At 54.5% G+C, this 23,444-nt stretch overlaps 6 protein-coding genes across 6 annotated transcripts; 4 read left to right on the top strand and 2 right to left on the bottom strand.

Annotated features, from left to right (window-relative positions):
* Positions 1-133: 133 nt before the first annotated feature.
* Positions 134-875, bottom strand: SPC3 (Signal peptidase complex subunit SPC3; the record flags this gene model as incomplete). Its single annotated transcript, XM_032022505.1, has 2 exons — positions 134-365; positions 424-875. The coding sequence occupies 2 exons, from the start codon at positions 873-875 to the stop codon at positions 134-136; spliced, it is 684 nt and encodes a 227-aa protein (XP_031880714.1).
* Positions 876-2,179: 1,304 nt separating this feature from the next.
* Positions 2,180-6,312, top strand: ulp2 (Ubiquitin-like-specific protease 2; the record flags this gene model as incomplete). The annotated part of the gene is made up of 7 exons (XM_032022506.1): positions 2,180-2,271; positions 2,365-2,508; positions 2,565-2,624; positions 2,682-2,718; positions 2,768-3,629; positions 3,753-3,867; positions 3,921-6,312. 7 exons carry the CDS (start codon positions 2,180-2,182, stop codon positions 6,310-6,312), a joined length of 3,702 nt encoding a protein of 1,233 aa, XP_031880715.1.
* A 411-nt stretch (positions 6,313-6,723) lies between these two features.
* Positions 6,724-8,529, bottom strand: CGGC5_v003386 (putative WD repeat-containing protein; the record flags this gene model as incomplete). Its single annotated transcript, XM_032022508.1, has 1 exon — positions 6,724-8,529. One exon carries the CDS (start codon positions 8,527-8,529, stop codon positions 6,724-6,726), a length of 1,806 nt encoding a protein of 601 aa, XP_031880747.1.
* Positions 8,530-8,682: 153 nt separating this feature from the next.
* pcb-4 (putative proteasome subunit beta type-4) lies at positions 8,683-9,828 on the top strand (the record flags this gene model as incomplete). The annotated part of the gene is made up of 5 exons (XM_066151118.1): positions 8,683-8,713; positions 8,947-8,956; positions 9,029-9,186; positions 9,294-9,543; positions 9,627-9,828. 5 exons carry the CDS (start codon positions 8,683-8,685, stop codon positions 9,826-9,828), a joined length of 651 nt encoding a protein of 216 aa, XP_066009367.1.
* Positions 9,829-13,141: 3,313 nt separating this feature from the next.
* drh-9-1 (ATP-dependent RNA helicase ded1) lies at positions 13,142-15,282 on the top strand (the record flags this gene model as incomplete). The annotated part of the gene is made up of 2 exons (XM_032022510.1): positions 13,142-13,317; positions 13,386-15,282. 2 exons carry the CDS (start codon positions 13,142-13,144, stop codon positions 15,280-15,282), a joined length of 2,073 nt encoding a protein of 690 aa, XP_031880646.1.
* A 2,094-nt stretch (positions 15,283-17,376) lies between these two features.
* On the top strand, positions 17,377-19,366 carry CGGC5_v003383 (Ino eighty subunit 1; the record flags this gene model as incomplete). Its single annotated transcript, XM_032022512.1, has 2 exons — positions 17,377-17,851; positions 17,907-19,366. 2 exons carry the CDS (start codon positions 17,377-17,379, stop codon positions 19,364-19,366), a joined length of 1,935 nt encoding a protein of 644 aa, XP_031880645.1.
* Between the last annotated feature and the right edge of the window lie 4,078 nt (positions 19,367-23,444).

Below are 23,444 nucleotides of genomic sequence, written 5' to 3'. Positions count from 1 at the left end.
AATGCATCCTGCAACATTGTGTTGCGACCAACACTATTGTCACGTCATGATAAATGAACTTAAGACAGGCACGATTTGATGAGTGAAAAGGGAAAAAACCGTTTAGAATACGTGATATCTGCAGCCGCTCCTCTTACGGCTTCTTCTCCTTGACCTTCAGAGCAGGAAGCTTGAAAGCCTTGCTGACACCACCCTTGAGCGCCTTCCAGTATCCGAGGTCCTGGTTTTGGTTCCACGTCAAGATGCCGACCCAGGGTTGAACGTTGTAGTGAAGCTTCAAAACGACCTTGTCGGCTTCGGCGATCTTGCCCGAGGGGTGGGTGATTTGGTACTTGGGCTTCTGGTTCTTGATCTTGAGCTTGCCACTGTACGTTTGTTAGCATGCGCTCTCTGGTTGAAGTAGCTCCGAAGCAGTGTACTTACCGGCTGGGGTCGATGCTCTTGCCCTCGGCGCTCTTCTTCAGCTTGCGCATGGCAGCGGGGCCAATGTTGGCGAGGTGGTCGGAGCTAGGGGCGGTGATGATCTGGTCCCAAATGACGGCCTGGTTGGTCACGTTGACGCCGGGGATGGCGTTCTTCTTAGAGTTGTCGGGCCATTCCGCTGTCACGTAGACGAAGACCTGCTTGGTGTTCCAGGTGAAGAGGTCCGAGAGGTCGGCGTCGAGGGAGAACTTGATGATGGCGTACTCCTCCTTCTTACTGCTGTAGTAGTGGGGGCGGCCCTTGACGACCTGGACGTTCGTGGTCTTGATCTCGCCGGAGGAGGGCGCGCGCGGGGTGATGAGGTCCGTCGCGGCGATGAAGGCGGCGACGAAGAAGGCTACTGTTGTGAAGAAGCCAAATGCGTTCTGGGCGCGGGTTATGGTGTTGTACATTTTGGGAGGGATCGGGGCCGGCTGGGGCGCGGCGATCGTAGGGAAGGGCGGGCTGGTGTTTAGCTGCGTTGCATGAAGGAGAAGAGTGTGAGGTCTGGTTTTGCCCGCAACTACAAACTCCTTCTTAGGCCACGTTTTGCGGAAGCTTCAGCCTTGCGGAGACATGTGGCTTCAGCGGGTGTGGTCTGCGCCAGGGACCTATTGGCTGCAAAGCTATCAGCGCAAGGTTGAAGACCTGAGCTAATGGAAGTGACCTGTAAGCTCGGGTACGTACCGAGGTGGAAAGGTAAGAGCCGAACCGGTGGTGCGGACTGTGGATCCTAGTTTTCCAGTGGATCCTTGCCGGCACCCGGGGAAGCTCGATGCCAGCAGATGTCTCGTTCGAATGTTAGTTGAAGGTTGGTCTTGACATTCTTGAGCGAGGAAGTGTCGCGAAGAATGCAAGGCTTGTCAGCGACACATCTTTTTTTGTTTCTCGCAAAAGGACTCCTGCCATTTTTGCTTCGTCACTTTGAGGTGATCGTGTCAAGAGAAGAAGGACTGAAGCAGATCCATTTGCAAGCTCCCTTGTCAATCCATCTGTCCATCCCCCACGCATCTCATATGACTTCTCCAAGAGGCTTTGCTTTCGTTTGGCCCTTTCCCCTCTCTTCTCGAGTGTGGGCTGCCGTGAAAGAATCAGACGCTCAACTACATCTCAAGAGATTCGCATGACTTCCTGTTTGACCCTCTCATCTAGTCTTCTGCTTCTATCCTGCCCATTCTGCTGCAACTAGCTGCCTTTGCACATCAAGCATGTTTTCAATTCATCTTGGACAATCCACTTCGACTAGCAGCCTTCACTCTCACCTCCCAAAAGCCACACTTCTGGCAACAACCTACGGTGGCATCTGTAGAAAAGGAAACCATGGCCCAGGCAAGAGATCATGGCAGAGAGGTCAGTCTGAAAACGATCGTTCAATTTGTTGCCGGTCATCTAATCTTATGCCTACGAAGCCAAGCGGCTAGAATGAGAGAAGGAGTGGGTGGACTGTCTGGAAGTGGCAAGTGCCTTCGCAGCGGGTGACGCGCCCGACGCGCTGGTTTAATTGAGTGGAACCTGCCAAACCTGCCCGTTATCGCCAGCACAGGCCTGCCACAAGGCTACCTGCCTACCAATCCGCTGTAGCCAGCGCGTGTCAGCGGACCCCTCGCCCTGTTAGCTGTACATGTGGCACCCTTCCACCTCAAAATTTCGACCCGAGTTGCAGGGCAAACCGCACCTTTTTGTCTGCGCAGACCCCACTACTAACCGACTTTCGTGAATGAAGAAGGAACACAGAACGACACCGCCTGCCGACCACGCACCTTCTTATCCCAAGACCTCGCCGCATTCCTGCGATGAAACGGCTCAAAAGTACGCAGTTCCTCACTCCTTGTCGTCCACGCCAACCTCAAATGCCCGCTCGCATTCCTTACCAGTTACCGGCACGAGACTGACCTTCCCCAGAGCCCTAGAGGAGCTAGGTCGAGAAAAGCCCGCGCATGAGGCAGAGGAAGAGAACGGATCCCAAGGCGGAGGCAAGACGTGCGGCAAGGACGGTGTCGCCGGGTCCACTATCAGGCGGAGAGCTGCGAGGAGGAACACCATCACGTATGCGTTTGCGCCAGACAGGTTCTCCGGGTTCACCACTGACAAACGGGTTGCAGAGCCGAGCAGCTACGAGAACGATACCGAGATCCCGAGAACCATTCGTTCCCTGCATACGGGTACACTACGACTTCATGCGCCGCCATAGACCATGTCACTGACCATGGCTCTTGTAGGAATCCAAAGGACGGAGTTCCCATTTCAGACCCAATGGTAAGGTCCACGGGCGGAAGAAAGACGAGCCTAGCTAATGCTAGGATAGAGTGCGAAGAGCAACAGATTGAAGGGGCTCTTAAGTGGTTCTTTTGCCCCTAAGAAAACCTTCGACCCGGGAACTGGGGGTCAGAACAAGAGGCCAAGCTACTCTACGACGACAAACAACGAACCCCCTAGGTCTGCGAAGCGCCAGAAGACGAAAGATGAACCCTCATCCGCCGCCGCGTACACAAACTCAACGTTCGCTCCTCCTCCTTCTCCATCGCCAGCCCGGTCGATCAGGTCCTCGTCGGCTGTAGATTTGACGAAACCTGACGTCGACGCTGCTAGCAACCGCTCGACTCAGCAGCCAGCTTTCCAGGTCGAAGAATACCGCACTGTGCAGAGGAACAATAGCGTTCCAAGGAAAAACACCCGGACACGGAAAAGGTCGGCCAACAAGTCGCCCGCCTCCAAGGTTCAACCGTTGGACATCGACGGCGAGGAGGACGAGATCTCACAGGATATGCCGGCAGTGAAGAAGCGAAATGTCGGCAAGATGGTACCTTTCAAGATGACACCTCTTAAGGGGTCACGGGATGCCTCAGAAGGAATTTCGGACAGCGACCTCCATAAAATCGACGAACTCGCCTCCGAAGCTGGTTCTGCCAAGAAGCGCCAGGTTTTCGACGTTGACCCTATTTCGGACGATGAGAAGCCGTCGCCGACGACGTCTGAAAGCCGCCTCGCCAAGGCCGACATGTCCCGTGTTGAATTCAAGAAGCAGAAGCCCGACGCGGTAATTTTCAAGCTGAAACGAGCTGTCTCTGGCAAACATATACTCGTCGTCGATGAGTTACCTCCTGAAGAACAGCCACACCTCCAGGTTCTAGATGACAAGAAACATCTTATCGCATGCAGACGCAACGGTAAACGGCATCTCGGCTTTCATTGGATTGACGTGAAATTGAATTTCTGTTCAAAGATTCGCTATACGGCAACCGCGACCCAGTTAGCAAGCATTTCCAGATGTGCATCTGAGGACGCTCCAGGCTTCCTAGTGTTGGAATTTGCCGCGAATAATGATGCCCTTCGATTTGGAAATTGGGTTGAGGAGACAGCTGGAGGACTGCGTAACATGAAACTATTGTGTGAACCAGAAGACAGGTGAGTTGAACTACACACTCTAGCCCAAGGTGCTTCACTAACACTAAGCTTAGCCAACACCTTCAGAAGGTCTTTGACAAGCAATGGGAAAACGCCGTGAAGTACAAACCAGCACCTTGGACTCCAAAGCCAGACGACATCAAATATCTTGAGTCGAAGCAAGCAAGCAAGGACGGCGAAATTCAGAAGTCTACCCCGCGAACCAGCTCTCGTCCAAATTCCGCTCACCAAGATGCATCATACCAACCCTGCAAGCCGCTCAGAAGTAGTATGAACACGGGCGATCCTGCGTCTACACCCAGCAAAACCCCAAGAACGTCTTCTTTCTTCACACTTGCTGGTGAGAAAGATGCCAAAGCCGAGCCCCGATGGACTCGAGACTTGACGCAAAGACAGACTAGAGATGCGGCTGCCCGACGTACAACTGAGCCAAAGCCAAGCATTTTGGCACCGCGGTCGCCTAGTCCAGTACTGTGGACGGAGGAAAATAAAGAATGGAAAAAGATTTGGGACGACGACAAGCCACTCCTTTACCCAGAATTCGGCAAACACAAAGCGACTGTCATCAGAGATGATATTTTCAGACTTGACGAGGGCCAATTCATGAACGACAATCTCATCTGGTTCTACATGAAGTATCTCCAGGTCAAACTCGAAAAGGAGAATAAGCAGACCCACGACAGGATATATTTCATGAACACCTACTTCTACCCGAAGCTCACAGAAAAGTCGGGCCGAGGGATCAACTATGAAGGCGTCAGATCATGGACGACGAAAGTCGATCTTTTCTCTTACGATTATATCGTCGTTCCCGTCAATGAACAAGCGCATTGGTACCTCGCCATCATTTGTCACCCGTCCAAACTTATCAAAGCCCAAGAGGTGCAGGAGGTTGATAAAGAACCGCCCCAGGTTGCACAGAAAGAGGCTTTAGTCTCTGCGGTCGGCGAACAGGTGGAGCATATGAGTTTAGACGATCCTGCGACTGAAAATAAGGACACGGTCGTGCTCGTTGAACCAAAAGCCTCGCCTGTCAAGTCGCAGTTGCCCCGGAAAAGTACAGGGGCTCTACCTCGCAAGAAGGACCCCTCTGAGGCCAGAGTCATCACTCTGGATTCGCTCGGTGTTGGACACTCAGCGACTTGCGGAAACTTGAAAGAATATCTTGTCCGTGAAGCCAAAGACAAGAAAAATCTGGAAATCGAGGCTCCGGGCCAATTTGGCATGACTGCGAAGAATATCCCGGAGCAACTCGATCATGCAAGCTGCGGTGCTTTTCTGCTGGGCTACTTGCGAGAATTCTTGAAGGCTCCGGATGACACCGTTGGTCGCATTGTGCGCAAGGAGGAAATGAATTGGGATATCACGTCTATCGCAATGCGAAGCGAGTTGCGCAGCATTATTATCGAGCAACGAGAAGAACAAAACCGACGTTTCGCTCTGCTTGCTGCAGAAAAGAAGGCCAAGCGCAAAACACCAAAGGCACCCATTTCGAGCAAGTCATCGGAGGAGCCAAGTGGCGTGCCCTCGACACCAAGGACTCCCGTCTCAGCTGGAGACGCGCCCAAGAATCCGTCTTCTACTATCAAAGGGTCCCCTGCGACCCCTTCGATCCCTTCGATCCCTTCAATGGATGGCAGCAGCTCTCCCGTCAAGACGGAAACCAATGGCGAAGCACCACCTGTGCACGATAGTGTACCTCAAGAGCCATCTGGGTCTGAAGTCGGCATAGCCAAGACCGCGGAAGAGCTGCAGCCTGTCGCATCGAAAATTTCTGAACGGCCGAAAACGCCGCCCAGGTCTGAGCCGCCCGCAAAGGTCAATCCTTCCCCAACTCAGCAGAGAACGAGCCCTCGCTTCAACAAAGGCAAAACGAATGGTCAAGTTGACAAGGTGCAAACCACCGACGAGGCTCCTGCTGCTTCGCCTTCGGCAACCTCGAAGGCGGAGTCAGCCCAAAAACGACTGAGGAAACCAGGGTTTAGTCCGGCAGAGGAGATCATGAACCAGATATCATCACCGTCCAAGACTCATCCCATGCCTATCCGCACTGAGCGGCGTGCTTCTAGGCCCACCGAAAAAAGTCCGACTCCAACCCAGCAGCTTCTAAGTGAATCGCAGGATTCGCCGTCCAGAAAAACACCAGTACAGAATCTCACCCACACGGCCGAACGCCCAAGCACGCACAAAGACCGATCAACGCCGAAACAGAAGCATCTCCAAACCCTCACGCAGGCGCCCACACTAACGAGCCCCTATTTCGCGCCTCCTGTCAAGTCGCCGCCTTCAGCGACTAAGCCTAGACAACTGAGTATCGAGGAAATACCTCAACCCATATCGACTCAACCCATACCTAGCATTGAGGATGAGGGGCTTTACCACAAGTCACCCGGCAACAGTGGTTTCAAGTCCAGCCAGACTGTGACTGTAGACCTCACCGACTAGGGCGTGCTTCAAGATACGCATGATGATGAATTTAGCGAGAAGCAGCCAGTTGTGGCTGAAGCGAAGGAGACATAATGAGCTTTGGCAGGCATTCGAACGGTTGGAACAACCGATCAAGTAGATTTGATCTTTTTGCCTTTCGCCGATTGATTGGTTGGCGAGGCGTTGTTAAGGTAGCGCATGGTCCCATAGCATAGGAAGCCTTGATATCCATACCCATAGAGTTATAGCATGGCGTCAACAGGGGGCCGGGAAGAATTGATGAAGTTCTCGAAGAGTGGCTGCGATTTCCATGGCCTTGATGGAGAGTAGAGGCTCATCTCGTAGATCGTACATTGTGGTGCAAGATCCTCTATGCAAACGTCCCAGCTCCTTCCCTCTCTCCCAGGGATATATAAACACGTCTAACTTTTAATCGCTTCCCGAATCTGATGCATCATTATGGTTGCCGTTTACCTCTGGCTTTTTCACCACCCTCGGCACTTCAAACACGTAACCACCGTTCTTCCCCTTGCCCTTCTTCATCTGCCACCTGCCCAACCTGTGCTCCTTTCCAACTGCAGCGACGACGCAAACACCGTCTTGGCCGCGGTCACCGCGCTCAAAGATGGCAATATCATTAATCACGCCCTTCAGGCCGCAGACATCTGCTGACTTGCCGTTGGGCGCAGATTTTGAGGCTCGCTCGGCCTCTGATGTGAGAACACCCGCCGCCTCAATCTTTCTCTTGTCTTCGCTCAGCCGCCACACTCTTATGCAACCGTCCCAGCTTCCACTGAGGATGACATCTGAGTAGGGAATCGTCTTGAGCGCTGTGATCCACCGCGGCTGAGGCGGCGGTACGAGGCTCGAGTCTGGGTTGTGGTCCGCCGAGATTTCGTCAGGGCGGAGGGGTTCTTCCAGGCCGTGTGCCATGGGGAGGATGAAAATGGGCTTCTTCTTGGTCACGCCCCAGAGCGCCAATGAGCCGTTGTCACTGCCGGTGACGAAGAGCTCGTCATCGATCATGGCTACACGGTCCATACTGCCCTCATGAGGGAGCGAGCGCGGATCAACGTCTGGACGGGACTTCTTGTCTACTGCACCACCGCGGAAGACGAGCTGTGTCTCTTCCGCAACCTTCCACAGACGTGCTGTGCGGTCACGCGCGCCCACGCTGACGCAGCGTTCTTGGGCGAGGGCGTCAATGTCGACGATCTCGTCTTGGTGTCCGAACAGCGTCTCGATGTACGCGAGCTCGTCTAAGCTCCAGACCTTGACGGTACGGTCTCTTGAGCAGGAGTACAGCTGATTTGTGCCACGACGGAATGCAAGACCAGTCACAGCGTCGCGGTGGTGCGTGAAAACGCGGATGGGCTTGAGGGTTTCGGCGTCGTAGATGATGAGCCTGCGGTCCTCGCCGCCGGTGACGACGTACTTGCCGTCCGGCGAGGCGGCAACGCAGAGAATCTTCTCCACATGACGCTGGAATGACTTGTTCCTGGCGGCATTGATGTTGCCCCTCAACCATGTCTGCAGCTCGGGTCGCTTGCGCGGCGGCGCGGGCGGCTTCTTGGGCTTCTTGCGCGTGGTCTGTTGGAACTGGTTCTTCGGCAGGTCTTGTATCCTCCACTTGTGTACGTACAGATCCTTGGTGGTGGTGTAGGCGTAGGGGAAGTTGACGGCAACGGAGGTAAAGGTCTCGGTGTTATTCTTGAAGAAGGAAGAGGTCGCGTTGCCAAAGGCAAGTTCGTCCGCAAGCTGGCGGTAGACTTTTCCCTTCGACTCGGCCACGTCCTCTTGTAAGCGCTCGTTGATCAGGTCGCGGTCAATCTCGGCGGCGTCGAAGCCCGCAAGGTCCACCTGCTCCTTGACGTTCTCGAGGTACTGCTCGGCCAACCTCAGGCGGCGCTCAGCAGCCGTCTCGCCGGGCACCTCGTCGTCGTCGTCTTCGGAGCCATTGCTCTCTTCGGGGCCGGCGCTGACTATGCTCTCATCGTCCGAGTCGCTACCCGAGATGGATTCGTCGTCGTCGTCACGCTCAGTTCGCTTCTTGGAGGCGGGTGCTGCTGATTTCGCGCCTTTCGCCGCGCCGGTCTTGCCTTTGGCTGCTGCCGCTTTTGGAGGGGCCCTGTTGTTCGCGGTCTTGGAGGCTGCGATTCGCTTCTTAGGAGCCTCGGGGGCGGCTGTCCTCTTGCGCTTCTTGTTCGATCCGGGGATTGTGAAGAAGGAGGACATGTTGGGCACGCGGTCGGGTGACCTCTAAGGGGGTATCTGGGCGAATTGCTCCCGTCTTCGCCTGGGCTGCCTTCTCGGTGAACTTTTTTTTAGGTGGGCATCCTGTCTAGGAAAAAAAAAAGTTCTGGACGGGTACGTATTTCGGAGAATCAGATGTCGATGTGGGGTAGCTTGGGCCAATTGAGTGAGATGCGGCAGGGGTGGTTTTTCCGGGCTCGGAGGCGGGCGGCGGTCTGATTCGGCAGAATTCCGCTGTCGGCTGGTGCGTTCAGGCTGTAGCTTGACTGCGCGTTCCGGGGGGTAGCTCGACGTAGCCACCAGGTAGAAGGCTGACGAGACGACGACCCATACCCAACGACCGAACAAACCAAACAACAAACTTCCACCCCTCCAACCACGAAGCAGACACAGCAACAGCAGCCATCATGTAGGTTTAATTCTCTACAGCTTCTCGTTGGTTTTCATGGATGCAATGGCTAATGTGAATTGCGTCGGGCAGGGAGGTGTTACTTGGTATCACGGGCAAGGACTTCACCATCATTGCAGCTTCCAAAGCTGCCATGAGAGGCGCTACCGTCCTCAAGGTCGCCGACGACAAGACGAGACCTCTCAACAAGCACACACTGATCGCGTACTCTGGCGAGGCGGGTGACACTGGTTAGTAGCTACTGTGTGCCCCACCGAGCTTCCCCTCCTACCCGGTTCGGGCGGGAAGCTTCATCGTCACGACGGCGAGATGGGTGCTAACGTTAGTATGAAATTAGTGCAATTCGCCGACTACATTCAAGCAAACTCCCAGCTCTACTCGATGCGTAACGAGACGGACCTCTCACCCTCCGGCCTGGCCAACTTCATCCGCGGCGAGCTCGCCTCGAGCTTGCGTTCGCGCAAGCCCTACAACGTCAACCTCCTCCTTGGCGGCGTCGACCCCATCACACAGAAGCCTGCGCTGTACTGGCTGGACTACCTCGCCTCGCTGGCGCCGGTGCCATATGCCGCCCACGGCTACGCACAGTACGTTTGCCCAGGGAGCTCCATATCTACCACGAGCGGAGCAATTCTCGGAGGCGGAACGACAGAAGCTGACGATGATACAGATACTACTGCCTGTCGATCCTCGATAAGCACCACCACCCCGACATCACCCTCGGCCAGGGCATCAAGATCTTGAACATGTGCACGGACGAGCTCAAGAGACGGTTACCGATTGACTTCAAGGGCATGGTGGTCAAGGCCGTCACCAAGGACGGCATCGTGGACATAGAATTCGACGATGACAAGGTGGTGAAGGCTCCTTGAGCGAAGCAGGCGGCGGATGAGTGATGAAAAACGGGCCCTTTTTTGATGACGTGCAAGGAGCACCAAGAGGCCTTGCCAGCAACAACTGTACTACTAGACCGGGCTGGTAATTGATACAGGCATCAGTTCTATCATGAGAAGCGAGGTTGAAGAGGGTTACATGGTGCCGTCTGAGTGATGCAACTTGCTGGGGCTTTCTAACCGGCTCAGTTGGCGAGACCGACCAGTTGACCCGGGATATAGCCAGCATGCGTTCGAAAACACATATCCTGCGAGACCGTATTGTGTAAAAAGGTCTGGATATGGTGCCTGTCTTTTCTACAGCAAGGCACACGGTTCCGACGCTCGGATTTAACTTTGCCTGACAGCGGTGTGATTTTCGCTGTATCAGCGTTTGAAAAGCGCTGAGTCGGGGTCGAGGGGCAAGCGGTGAGGTCACGGTTTTGTAGCATAAACAGGGATAACGGGCGTTTGAAACGTGGGAGGAGGGCCGTACCAAGCGGTGCCAGCACCAGCCAGACCGGCCGTTTGGCCGTACTTTTTTCCTTTTCGCTTCTCGAATCGTTCGTTTCTTGCCCGGCGTATGTGTGGTGTGTGTAATTTTAGGTGTGATCCGACAACATGTTTGGCTTCATCCCATCATCTCGGGCGTCTCAAGAATTGTGAGGATTAGGACGGCATGCCGGCCGGCCGGTCGAATCAGAACCGGCGATACGTACCCGACCGTCTGGACTAGGCCGGATGTTGACTCGGTCGTCCTGCCCTCTGAGCAACAAATCCCTTGTGAAGCTGACTAGTATGAAAGTAAATGCGCGTTTCTTTATTGGTCGCAACGGGCAGCTCGGCGGTGCCGATGCATCAGACAATGAAATGCGAATGGTGGTTGGGATTTCTCGGGTTCTGTATTTTTCATGCCGCGACCCTAGGCGGAGGGAAGTTTTGCCCTGGGAGTGGCGTGGTTGAGTGTGTCCGGCCAGACAACTGGAATTCAACGCGGTCGGTTGGCGTAGTGGAGGACGTGGGATGTGTTAGGGGCCATACGAGTGCAAGGACCCTGGAGATGACGTAGGTGAGATAGTGCCTTCATAGAATTTCTCATAGAAAGCACTTGCAGTCGAGGGCTTCCTGTACCACGTCTGGGTTTCTGGAATGCGAGTCCAAAACCCAAAAACCTAAGTTATGGCGTGGTAGTGGTTGGTTGAACCTCCAGATTGAGTTTCCATGTTCCGGTGTTGAGCATCCGCTTGTCTTTTCGACTGAGGGTGGGGGTGCTGCCCATGGTCTCAGCTATCTGGATAGCCTAGCTCAGTGTTCCAAGAAGGCGGATTATTGGAAAATAGTCAAAGCCAACGTCTTAGTTTAGTCGTTTCGAGGGATGGCCAAGAAGAAGGAACAGAAGCAAATCGGATCATTTCTTCATCTTAGCCTGCATCTGCCTGGATCGACTGTTTGGTCATCGCTGCGTAAAGTTTGTCGAGAAGAGGCCCTTTTTACGCACCTCGGAAAACACCACACCAACGTGCTGACTGTAAATGCTGTTGATGGACTTGCCAAAAAAAAAAAAAAAGCCTCCCAAGCATCCAATTCCTCAAATCGCCACTCTAGCCACCAAACCCCCATTACCGACTTCACTGCGGGGCACTTTGCAACCTCCAACTTCGTCTCTTGTTTCTCGCTCCCGTCCAGTCTAGTCTAGCCCCTGTCACTTGACTCACCTTGGCCCAAATAGGCCACCACCAACCTCTCTGCCTTTGAACTTTTCGTCAGCCTTCAGCAGAAATTCCAGCGACCGAGCCATTTGGGAGAATAGCGAGGGAAAAGGAAGGGAATTTTAGGTGCTCGTCTTCATCCATCATCGATATACGTCTTTTAGCCCTTCCCCAGACTAGGTCTAGCGCACGAGCCGACTAAACCTGGCACCATCGGAATCCGGATACATTCCGTACTTTATTCAAGATTCAGGGTCCCGTTCATGCTTAGGCTAGGGCGACATCGACGTGACGTTTAGGTCGATTATCGATAACAAAACGCCTTGTGACACCACTACCACAGAGACCGCAAAAGGAACAATCCGCTTTGCTCATCGCAGGTACGTCCATACGCCGAAGGTGTGTTTCCTTCGCCCCAGGTGTCCTTCCAACCCCGGTATTCCGCGAAATCCCCGCTGTTGTCGTTGTCCCCGTCGTCGCCGTCAACAGATTGGCTCCCTCCTCAGGCCCGCGCAAAGAGCGCAAGAAAGAAAGGGGGAGGGAAAATTCTGTTGCAGGGCCGTTGGTTGGTGTGGCAGGTAACTTAGTGCGTGGCCTGTCACCTCACATGTCATCATTTCCTTCCCACGCTGCAAAGAGCAAGCACATGCTGCTACGTCTACGGGGAACGTGGCCAATCCGGTGCGTTGCTTATCCACTCGTCTGGCGGCGGCGGCCTGTACTGGGTAGCGGCTGAGAGCCAGAGCCAGAGCCAGGAGCCTGGAGCCTGAGCGCGGGCAGGGCAGGTTGTCCTCGTCGGCGCAGTGGAAGGAGGGAAAGAACCTGGGAACTTGGAAGGCGAAACCAAGCAGGCAGGCAGGCAGTGGAGGCATGCCGTAGGACTCACCTTCCATCCCGTCCCACCAGTGCAGCGTTAGTGCGGGTGGCAGTCTCTACCGACCTTACCACCTTAGGTTCCTTCCAGCAGGTTGCCTGCTGGCTGTGGAAGGGAGGAAGGCGCCTCCCAAATTTTTTTCCTCAGAGGGGGTGCATTGCCAGAGTCACAACGCACTGCCAACAGACACAGGTTGCAGGGGTGTCTGGCCTTTTCTGGTGGATTCCGACACAATCTCAAACCAATTTTTTTCTTCCCTACTTCTTGCCTCCGATCTCCAGTCCCTTTTCCCTCCCACAACCTCCCCCTCAAAAACTCTTCCCACACCACAAAAAGGGATTTTCCTATCCTCACATCCCCCAAACCACAAACCCTCTCACGCATTTGTTCTCTTGTCTTTCCTTTGAGCATCTTGGGAAATACAAGGCCTCGGAACTAATCAGTGCCCCAGAGCACGCAACGCGCCTGCCTAATTAGACGACAGAGACGAACGTTTGGAAGTCACCCCGACTTTCGGTTTTTCTTTCTCTTTCATCCTTCTTTCGGTTTGCCTGTTTGTTTTCATCTCGACAACGGACCGGTTTCCCTTCATTTCATCTACTCTCTGCTGCATTCCACAGTCTTTTCGAGAGTAACGATCAATCGACTCGACTCGCCTTTCGAGATACCCTTCTGTCGACACCACACAACTCCCGTTTCTTCGACAGACGATCCGATCAACCCATCCATCATGGCCGATCAACTCAACATGTCTGGCCTGAACATTCAGGACCAGCAGAACCAGCCTCGTTCCTACATCCCTCCCCACATGCGTGGTAAGATCAACGGTGGTGGCGGTGGTGGAGGTCCCCCTCCTGCTGGCCCTCCTCCCATGAACGGCGGTCTGAACAACAGCGCCTGGGCTGGGTAAGTCAACCCTTCTATGAGATCCCCTCCTGGCCGTCGTGCCTTCCGTAACTGACCCATTTCCCAAGCAGGAACCAGAACTTCGACGCTCGTCAGGGCGGTGGCGACTGGCCGGCCATGGGCGGCCCCGGTGGTCCTGGCGGTCCTCCCGCTGCTGGACCCCCTCCCCAGCAGCAGCCCTACCAGCCTCGCGGAGGCCGCAACTGGGGCGGTGAGGGTGGCCGTGGAGGCTACAGCGGCGGTGGTGGCTACGGTCACAACGCCGGCGGCGGCGGTGGCCAGCAGGCTCGCGGATCCGGTGATGGCCAGTGGCGCGACGGCAAGCACATTCCCGGCCCCGCCAACCCCCGTGTCGAGCGCGAGCTCTTCGGAACCGCCGACGACCCGTCCAAGCAGCACACCGGTATCAACTTCGAGAAGTACGACGACATTCCCGTCGAGGCCTCCGGACACGACGTCCCTGAGCCCGTCCTGACCTTCTCCAACCCCCCTCTCGACAACCACCTTATCGGCAACATCGAGATGGCCCGCTACAAGATGCCCACCCCCGTCCAGAAGTACTCCATCCCCATCGTCATGGGTGGCCGTGACCTCATGGCTTGTGCCCAGACTGGTTCCGGAAAGACTGGTGGCTTCCTCTTCCCCATCCTCTCCCAGGCTTTCATCCACGGCCCCTCTGCCATCCCCGCCAACGCCGCTGGCGGTTTCGGTCGTCAGCGCAAGGCTTACCCCACCTCTCTGATTCTCGCCCCCACTCGTGAGCTTGTCTCTCAGATCTACGATGAGTCTCGCAAGTTTGCCTACCGTTCCTGGGTTCGCCCTTGCGTCGTCTACGGTGGTGCCGACATTGGCTCCCAGCTCCGCCAGATCGAGCGCGGCTGTGACCTGCTCGTCGCCACCCCCGGTCGTCTTGTCGACCTTATCGAGCGTGGTCGCATCTCCCTGCAGAACATTAAGTATCTTGTGCTGGACGAGGCCGATCGCATGCTTGACATGGGTTTCGAGCCCCAGATCCGTCGCATTGTCGAGGGTGAGGACATGCCCAACGTCCAGAACCGCCAGACTCTCATGTTCTCGGCCACCTTCCCCCGCGACATTCAGATGCTCGCTCGCGACTTCTTGAAGGACTACGTCTTCCTTTCCGTCGGTCGTGTCGGTTCCACTTCTGAGAACATCACTCAGAAGGTCGAGTATGTTGAGGACGTTGACAAGCGTTCCGTGCTCTTGGATATCCTCCACACCCACGGTGCTGGTCTCACTTTGATTTTCGTCGAGACCAAGCGTATGGCCGACTCTCTCTCCGACTTCCTCATCAACCAGAACTTCCCCGCCACCTCCATTCACGGTGACCGCACCCAGCGTGAGCGTGAGCGCGCTCTTGAGTTCTTCCGCAACGGTCGTTGCCCCATTCTGGTTGCCACTGCCGTTGCTGCTCGTGGTCTCGATATTCCCAACGTCACTCACGTGGTCAACTACGACTTGCCCACCGACATTGACGACTACGTCCACCGCATTGGTCGTACTGGTCGTGCCGGAAACACTGGTCACTCCACTGCCTTCTTCAACCGTGGCAACCGTGGTGTCGTCCGTGACCTCATTGAGCTTCTCAAGGAGGCCAACCAGGAGGTTCCCAGCTTCCTCGAGACCATCGCCCGCGAGTCTTCATACGGTGGTGGCCGTGGCGGCCGTGGTGGTCGTCCTCGTGGTGGTGGCCAGGGTGCCAACCGTGACTTCCGCAAGTTCGGTGGTGGTGGCTTCGGCGGTCCCCCCGGCGGCGGCGGCGGCGGCTTCAACAGCGGTGGTGGTGGTGGCGGCTACGGCGGCGGCGGCGGCGGTGGTGGTTTCGGCGGTGCCCCTGGAGGTGGCTTCAGCGGCGGCGGTGGCTACTCCGGCGGCGGCGGATACGGTGGCGGTGGTGGCTATGGCAACCCCAGCGGTCCCGGCGGAAACTCGTCTTGGTGGTAAACGTCTCTCCACCACGACACTTGGCAGCTGTGACAACATGAGTCTCACAGCCTTTGCCATGCAGCGTCTGCAACACGCTGCCAGTTTTCGATTTCTCCTTTTCTTTTGATTTGCGCGCATGGGTCGACACTGTACGCATTCGTCGTTTCTCGTTTCTCTGCATTTGGACTTCGACACGGCGGCGTGGCCCCGAGAGCCGACGGTATTGCCTCTCAATTTTCAACGAGAAGCATCATCGGGTGTTCGGGCAGGCATCGGCATCGATAGAGAGCATTTCTTTTTTTGCTGGACCGAAACTCCATGATACCCTTAGACCGACATTGGGAAAAGCTTTCAGAATCGGCAGAGCGCATGAAGAACACCCACATGCGGTGTGCTACAGCGTGGCTGGATCTACGGATACACGACACGGATCCTGGATCTGCTACGCATTACGACGTTCATGTTACTGCTTTCTTCAAGCGTTTCCCGAAGGGCATTTTCTCGCTTTTCGATGATAGAAGGGTCATGCATTTCGCCGTGCATACATAGACAAAAGTGGATTTCTCGGTCGTCTGGTTCAACGTCACAACAGCTTGCCCCCGGGGCAAACAGGGCAGGGCAGTGACATTCAGGACGAGGCGGCGGCATAGACTGGACTGGTAATGGAAGGATCGGATGGACGGTCGACAGAACGGATAATTACAAGACGTTTTGAGAGCGGGAACCAGAGGCCCTCCCCGGTACAAAATAGGGATTCACAGGGAGGGGATACAAAAGTTCTTGCTCTTAATCGGTTAATGGCCACACATGGACGTGGTCTTCAGCTCAGGCAATGGGAAATGGATTGCCGAGGGCTGGAGGCATCAGAGACTTCGGTCTTGGGTTCGGGGCAAAGCGGCCGTGCAAGGCCTCCCCAGGTAGACAGCCAGTCTGGACGGAGAGTCCCAATAAAAACAGATTCTGATAAACATGTTGTCTTGTGCGTGTCCTAGCATTCATGTAGAAGAAAAACGTTTCGTGACCCAAAAACGACTTGCGGAGGTGGAGGGAATCTCAAACACACGGCATATGAGGATTTTGTCGCCTGGAGACATCATTACAGCAGGTGGAACTACTTGGATTGAATTTTGAATCGTGGTCTTCTCCCTGGCTCAATTATTAGCGAAACATTGGACTCAAACAGAGAACGTCAGTTCTTGGAGGGCAAGTTTATCGAGATTCAATGGAATTCCGAGAGGGAAAAAGAAACTCGTTATTAACGCCCACTGCCCAGTCTTTTGAACCTTGATGCCTTAATCGGGTGGTTTTTTTCTTCTATCATCAAATTGATCTAGATAGAAAGAGATATTTATTCGGAATCTAATGTAAGCTTCAAGGTATCTACAGATAGCCTGCCAGTTGGCCTCATCTTTCTGAGAGAGACGTGGGGGAAAACTCTATTCGCATCATCGCAGTCTAATAAAATACCTCACCAGTCGTTCCGCAGTACTCACCTGGAGTGACGAAAACCGGGTGGAGTTGAATCCGTAGAGAGGCCCGGCTAAGACAGGAGGATACCAGGCGGGCTGCAGCTGCAGCCCGCGGGCGAGGCCTGCCCGGTGAGGTACGTAGTTCGCGCAGACTAAGGTAGGGGTTGGACCAGGAATTTTAGTGGCCGGGGGATAGCCTGACGCGCTCCCCCAAATCGTGAGCTCGTGCATGCTGTAAGTGTGGTCTTCCCGGGTACCTCGCAAGTTGGTGGGAATCTTACGGCTCAAGATCAGCTGGTCTGGGCGGCGGAAAGTCCAATCGCGGCTCACACTTTCTCTCCTTCTCCGTTCCGTCACATCAAACACATTTACCCATCCCTCAACCTCGCGATTGGCCTTTTTTTGTTCCAAGCAACATCTCTCCATCAATTCACCCAGCCACCTCGAAAGCTGCGCGTCTCGATAATTGCGCCCGCGGCCACGACGACTTCCGCATTCGTGTTCCCGACCGACGGCGCTGCCCCAGTGATCACGACCTTTCCGGCTCTGTTCTGAATCACCTGTGCCCTACCGATCGATCAGCCTCGTCGCACCTTTCCATCCGATGGCGCCCGCTTCACCCAGTTCCACTGCGGCAGGCGCCATGTCGGACGCGGAAGCCCCGACATCTCCCCCTCGCGCTGGCGAGGGCAAATCCTTCGTCTCGCAGGCAATGACTGAGGACGACGATACGCAAATGATGGATGCGACTCCGGAGCCGACCGAGAAGACTTCAGGCCGTGGTAAGAAGGGCGGCCAGTCAAAAGATTCATCTCAGGTCGTCACCGGAAAGATTAGACATCTGAAGAAGGAGGATGGCGAGCCCCTCTGGCGCAAAGACATCCAGTATGACTTCCTCAGAGCCATCTTTGATGACGAGAATGAGGTCTTCACCAACTCCTACGACCCCGACAAGGGCCGCCAGAACTTTGCCGATCTCTACATCGACACCATGTCGCGTAGCAGCAAGACGAGCAAGGTCTTGCGCGACAAGCTGCTTAGCGACCGGAGTGCTGCCAAGGGAATGGCAATGGTCTGTCTGCTGGTCAATATCGGAAGGATGAACACGACGCTCAATTGTAAGACTATCTTCCTCGTTTGCCTCACTCGATTCTCGTGCTGACGAATCCCTAGTTTTTCCCGAGATGCGAGCCCAATTACGAACCTACCACGCCATCCCTTCCCTGCAGGCCAACCAAGATGCGCACGCCTATAAACAGCTTCAAGACGCCCCGAGATTGAAGTCCATCCTGAAGGGCGGCGCTGAGGATCGGGAGGAGCCCTCCTCTCTCAACAAGATAAAATCTTTGGAAGCTCCGAGGACGAACCCGGTCAACCTGCTCTTCTTGATATGTCAGTCGGCTGCCAAGATTGCCGAGCTGCACTTCCCTCCTGGGCGGGAGTTCCACGATCTCGTTATGAAGACCAACTACACCAGCAAATCCCGTGCGAGGGCTTTCCTCTGGGTTATGTGGTTCTATCTCGAATCCGATTTCACGGAAGAGGGTTGCGAAGAGAACCCGTTTGGTTCGGGTGTCGACTACAACGTAGATGTCGCTAATCAAGGCATCCCCGAGCTGGAGATCATGACCCCCGAGGAAGAGGCGCTGGAGAACGTTGACACGCCCGCCGAGATCCAGTTTGGAGAGGAGAAGCAGAAGATGCGTGCTAAGATTCTTGAGGCGGACCAGGCATACCTGGCCGACAGTCAGACCAAGCGAGGTTCGAGAACATCTCGTATCATGGCCGAGGAGGGGCCAGCAATCTTACCGAAGATCCGCCCATCGAGACACGAATCCGATCTGGATAGTACGAGATCGACACCGCCGCCAAGGGCCCTGGCCCGCGGGCTTGGAAGCACCATTAGACGTGGCGGAGCCTCTCTCAAGTACCAGATCTTCGAAGGCTCCTCGCCAGCTGGCCCCGGCCACCATCAAGCAGAGGGGATTCCCACCCGAAAGCCTCGACCGCCCACGGCGCACCAGATTGCAGTTGAGAGGAACAGGAATCAGAGGGTCGAATACATCCTCGACCGTGGCATCCGCAAGCAACACCATAAGGCCAGAAAGGCCCGACGTCAAGATGGTGCCATCTACCGCCAGTACCAGCGTAACCTGCATCTTTCAGACCCCTTTGAGAACAGCGACGGTGAGGATGGCTCCCAGCCGTTTGTCGGTGGTGACAAATCCCTTGGCCTACTTCGGCTCAAATTTGGCAGCGTGGGAGATACCGATGACTTTGGCGAGGAGGCAGCCTCCTATGCTGCTGCTATCCGACGCGCTACGAGACGCCTACGCAGGTGGGCGGCGCATGAAGGACCCCCGCTTGGCGTCGTCCCTGCTCGAAAGAAGAGAAAGCAGAATGGTGTTGAAGATGGCCATGAGAGGGGTGGGGACATGGACGCCTCTAGGATGGGCACTCCATCCAGGATGAATGGTGACGCGGATGGAGACATGACTCTGGGTGACGTAACCATGGGAGACATGACGATGGACTACGATGATGACGGCGGCGACGAAGACGACGACGAAGGCAATGAGACGCTTCTTCGCGACGACGGCTTCGAGGACGAGACGCTGCGTGTTGAGGAGTAAAAAGACGGGCGGACGGAAATTGTTCAAGCGAGACGCATCACATCGTCGTTCATCCTCCCTATAAGCCGTAAAAGTCGGCGATTGATAGACAGAGCAGGGGACGTCCCCTCTTCGCTTTCCCTTTCCTTGAAGTTTTAGACTCGCGGGCGTCGGAGTTGTATATTAGTAACACTACAAAAAGCCGGGCGTGGGAGGATATGCGGGCGAAGGGTGAAGGATCACTGACGCTTGAGAGTATCTCTAGGAGCGTCTGCTTCTACTTTCTTTTTTAACGTATTAGTTGGTTCTTTTCTTCTTTTTCTGTAGTACTTTGTCATCGTGCCCAAACTTGCACGCGAATTCGACGAAAGTTTATATCAAATCCTAATCGAGACTTTTCTTCCAGCCTTGCCGTACTGTTTGATGGGAAGACGGAATGCGTTAGTTGCCAATCGAGAGCAATGAGAGAACAGAAGTGGCCATAATATAGAAACTTTGCCAAACCATCATTCCCAGAAGGGAGCATGGTCGCTTTCTTCCTTTGACTGATTCAGCTAATGGTGCCAACATGTGGACGGCCACGCTGCACATACAAAGGTCGGATTAACGGTTTCTTCGTGGCATCCAACCAACCCAGAACGTACTGATCGTAGTGCGTGCTTGATAGACACGCTTGTGACGCTCGAGACGCCTAATTCTACTACACATTAGTCAAACTCTTGTCATGTTTTTGGACCAATTCGAACCATTGGCAGCCAATAGCACTCACCGAGGTACCTTTGAATTTCATAGCATTATCAGTATGTTGCTGGTCGGGTAGACGGAGATTCGAAAGCAAGGATAAGAGGCCGGCTGCCGATGCTTCATGACGACAGCTTGGCTTGTTTACTCCTGGAACTGTGTGAGATGAAGTCTGAAGAGGCCTTGTGGTGAAAACTCGGTTCTTGCCATTCTCCATTCTTCTTGCTACGTCTTGGTTGTATTCTTACTGCTCCCTGCGCAGCTGGTCGTTTCGTCGAGAGTCTTTAGACACAAGTTCAGAGCTCTATGTACACTCGCAGTTTCATTTGAACGTTAACAACGGGTCGGCATCTCCCATTATTCTTCTATCTGTCTTAGCTTTGCTTCTAGAAATACATTCCATATAATCTTTCTTACCTAGAATAGACGCACGGAAGGATTTTTTTGTCCAGATGTCACAGGATGTGGTTAGGTATGCATGTTAAGATTGGCGAGAGAACGAAAGACATGATGAGAGAAAACAGACAACATGTAACTGATGGAAATGAGACGTGATGAGGCTCAAAAGTAAGGCGACCGGTTTCTTTCAGATGCAAAATCTCATTCACAGTGTGGCAAGGAAACTCGTGTTGGATGAGCAACTTCGCGTACGACTGAGGGCTGGGCTTGATATTCCATCATCGTCTGCGAAATTTCTTCTTCTGGTTCACAGTAAATAGTAGAAATGAAATCCCTTTCATCACTCGCGGGGGCTTTTCTCGAGGCTTTTGCTTTAGCGTGTTGTGAACTATGCTTGGCATGACGTTCATCAGCCATGGGTGCCTCGCTGATTCCATCAATTGCACGAGGGTATGCCAAATAATGAATATTACAATCAGTCGCAGCAGTAAATGGATGTTTAATGTGACGGCACTACTCACGTGGAGGGACTGACATTTCTCAGCTACATAGGTGGCGCAGTTGTTACCAAAGTCCCGATGTTGTAATCGATGTTGCGATCGATGTTGCAATCGTGCCACTTTTCGACTAGGCCAGAACTAGAAGACCTCAAGGTACGAGAATGTTCAACTTCAGTGATCTAAAGTCCGCTAGATGGCAAGAGAATACCGAGCCGGTCTGTCAGCTACGTGGACATGTTGCCTAGACTTTTAGTTGCTCTTAGGCTACAGAAACGTAACGCCACGCATGTCTGCGGATGTATATTGTATACGCAACTCCACCGCCCGGATGCTCTCTCGCGCGTGGGTAACTTGCAGAGTCAGACGTGCAGTCCCCTCGGCGTCCTCGAGACCGCGCGGCAGATACAAAGACGCAGCGCCCTGCCTGATCTGTAAGCATCTCGGGCAAAGTTTCTATGAACAGCGATACATGTTGAGAAGGACGAGTCGACTACAACGCTACTGCAGGACCGGGCCGCCAGGTGTCTGGCCTCAACCCGAGCTGCCCGCGTGCCCATTTGTAAGAATGCCATGACCCTGCTGCAGCAACACCGCACCCGACTGCAGATCTCGATAAGTTCCGCAGGTCTTCTGCTGGGTGGCTAGGTTGAGTCAGAAGGAACCTGCTCGTGTGCACTGGCCTTGGTTCATTTGTCGGGAGAAGAGCGACTTGGCTGGCGGGGCCGGGCCCGAAGGGGGTGGAGCCGATGGTCTTCGGTTCGGTCAATCGGGCCCAAAGGGGCAGCCGCTGGTTTGCGCTGATGGAAATTCTGCCATCTTCGCTGTTGGTGTGTTCACTTTCCACCAGACTCACATCGATGTTGTGCTGAAGTTCCAAGAAACGATAATGCCTGACATATCTCGACACACATTGCGAGTTCTGCTGGACAAAACACATCGCAACTCAAGCAACCGGGTTTCGCCAAAACCGGTGTAAGGTACCTTTGGTCTTTACGCGTATTCCTGTGGTGAAGTTGGGGTTCTGGCATGGACCGTTCTGGGGCTTAAGTCCTGGCCGACTAAGTCCGCTGTGCCCTCGTGTGCCGGCGCCGTTTCGGCAGCAGACCGACCAACTGACTTTCTGTGCCAAGATGACGGGGAGAACTGGGGCACTGCATGGTGGTGTGGAGCCGTCTTGTTGGGTTTTTTCTGCTCTCGTTGATGAAAGATGACTTTCACCAGGACGAGGGTCATGTCTGTTAGTTGCCAAGAGTAGTTTATTCACAGCGCCTGCGAGCACAGGAAGAACCTTGCTTCAGACGGTGAATGCGCCTTCGGATGAATGTGCAGACGGAAAAGACGCGCGTGCAATTGTTGATGATTGGACCCAACGCAGAACGAGTCCGTGAGCGACAGCCCCTGGTAGCCTTTCGTGCCTGGCAACTGATGGATGTCTTCTGCAATTTTTTTTTTCTTTGGTCCCTCCGAGGGTGTTTGATGAATCATGGATCCGTCCGCTGCAGTGGACGAGTGTGCGCCAACGATCTTTCCACGAGGGTGGTTGGTTCCAGGGATGGGCGCTGCATCCTGGCGGCCGGCAAGGTCTTTGCCGGCCCCGGCAGCAGTCCCTGAGGGCAGCTGGGACCGCAGAGGACACCAGGCTCTATGGAAGGGTTCGTCTCTGCTGGCCTACGGTCGACTTCCACCTCACGTTGAGGCGTACTCGCCGGCGATTATCATAAGTGGAACAACTGCGCTCTGTAGATTTCCAAAAAAAGTGGTGTCCATCTTATGGGGCTCCTGTTTGATCTCGAGTCGTGCTTCTTGATTTTCCTGGGACACGAGGTCGCCACTGTACTCGTCGCAACACAGGTTCATGAGTAGACATGATTGAGGTTAAGCGTTCGTCTGATGCTGGGTGCGCTGACTGTTCAAATATCTCTGTTCCTGCGGCGATGGATGTCAGAACCGACAACCCGGCTTGGCATAATAGCGACAATTGGGAAGAAAGTCGACAAGCCAATCGCGCCGAAGATGTGCAATTGGCAAGTCATCGAAACAGGAGCAGGTCTGAGGTGTAGCTGGATTGCCACCGGCTTTGTCAGCTTAATTGGGGGAGTACCGAGGCCGTTGTATTGATGTTTCTGTTGCAGACCCAGAAGACGTGGTGGCGCCCATCAGAATTTGCAACCGTCGTAGTGGAATACTTGTTTTGGACAAGGTAAACGACGAATTGTCCGGTGGGCCCGAGTTGCGAGGAGGTAGTCCGGCAAGTCGATGGGGCGGAAGAAGTCCTCAATCTGCGGTTGACGAGAGGGCTCGCTGGCTGGTTATGCTTAACAAATAGAGTAGCAAAAGATTTGGCTGCTTTTTCTTACCGAACGGCTGGTGTTAGTTCGGCACGATGGGCTGCCACTTTCTTACCTTCGGGTCGGCTAAAAAGCGGCCGCTTTCACCGATGGTTGGTAATGCCTTTGCAA

The sequence above is a fragment of the Colletotrichum fructicola genome, assembly GCF_000319635.2.
Source record: "Colletotrichum fructicola Nara gc5 chromosome Unknown KSG_Nara_v1_contig02, whole genome shotgun sequence".
NCBI classification, from domain to species: Eukaryota; Fungi; Ascomycota; class Sordariomycetes; order Glomerellales; family Glomerellaceae; genus Colletotrichum; species Colletotrichum fructicola.
This window is presented reverse-complemented; position numbering and strand designations above follow the sequence as displayed.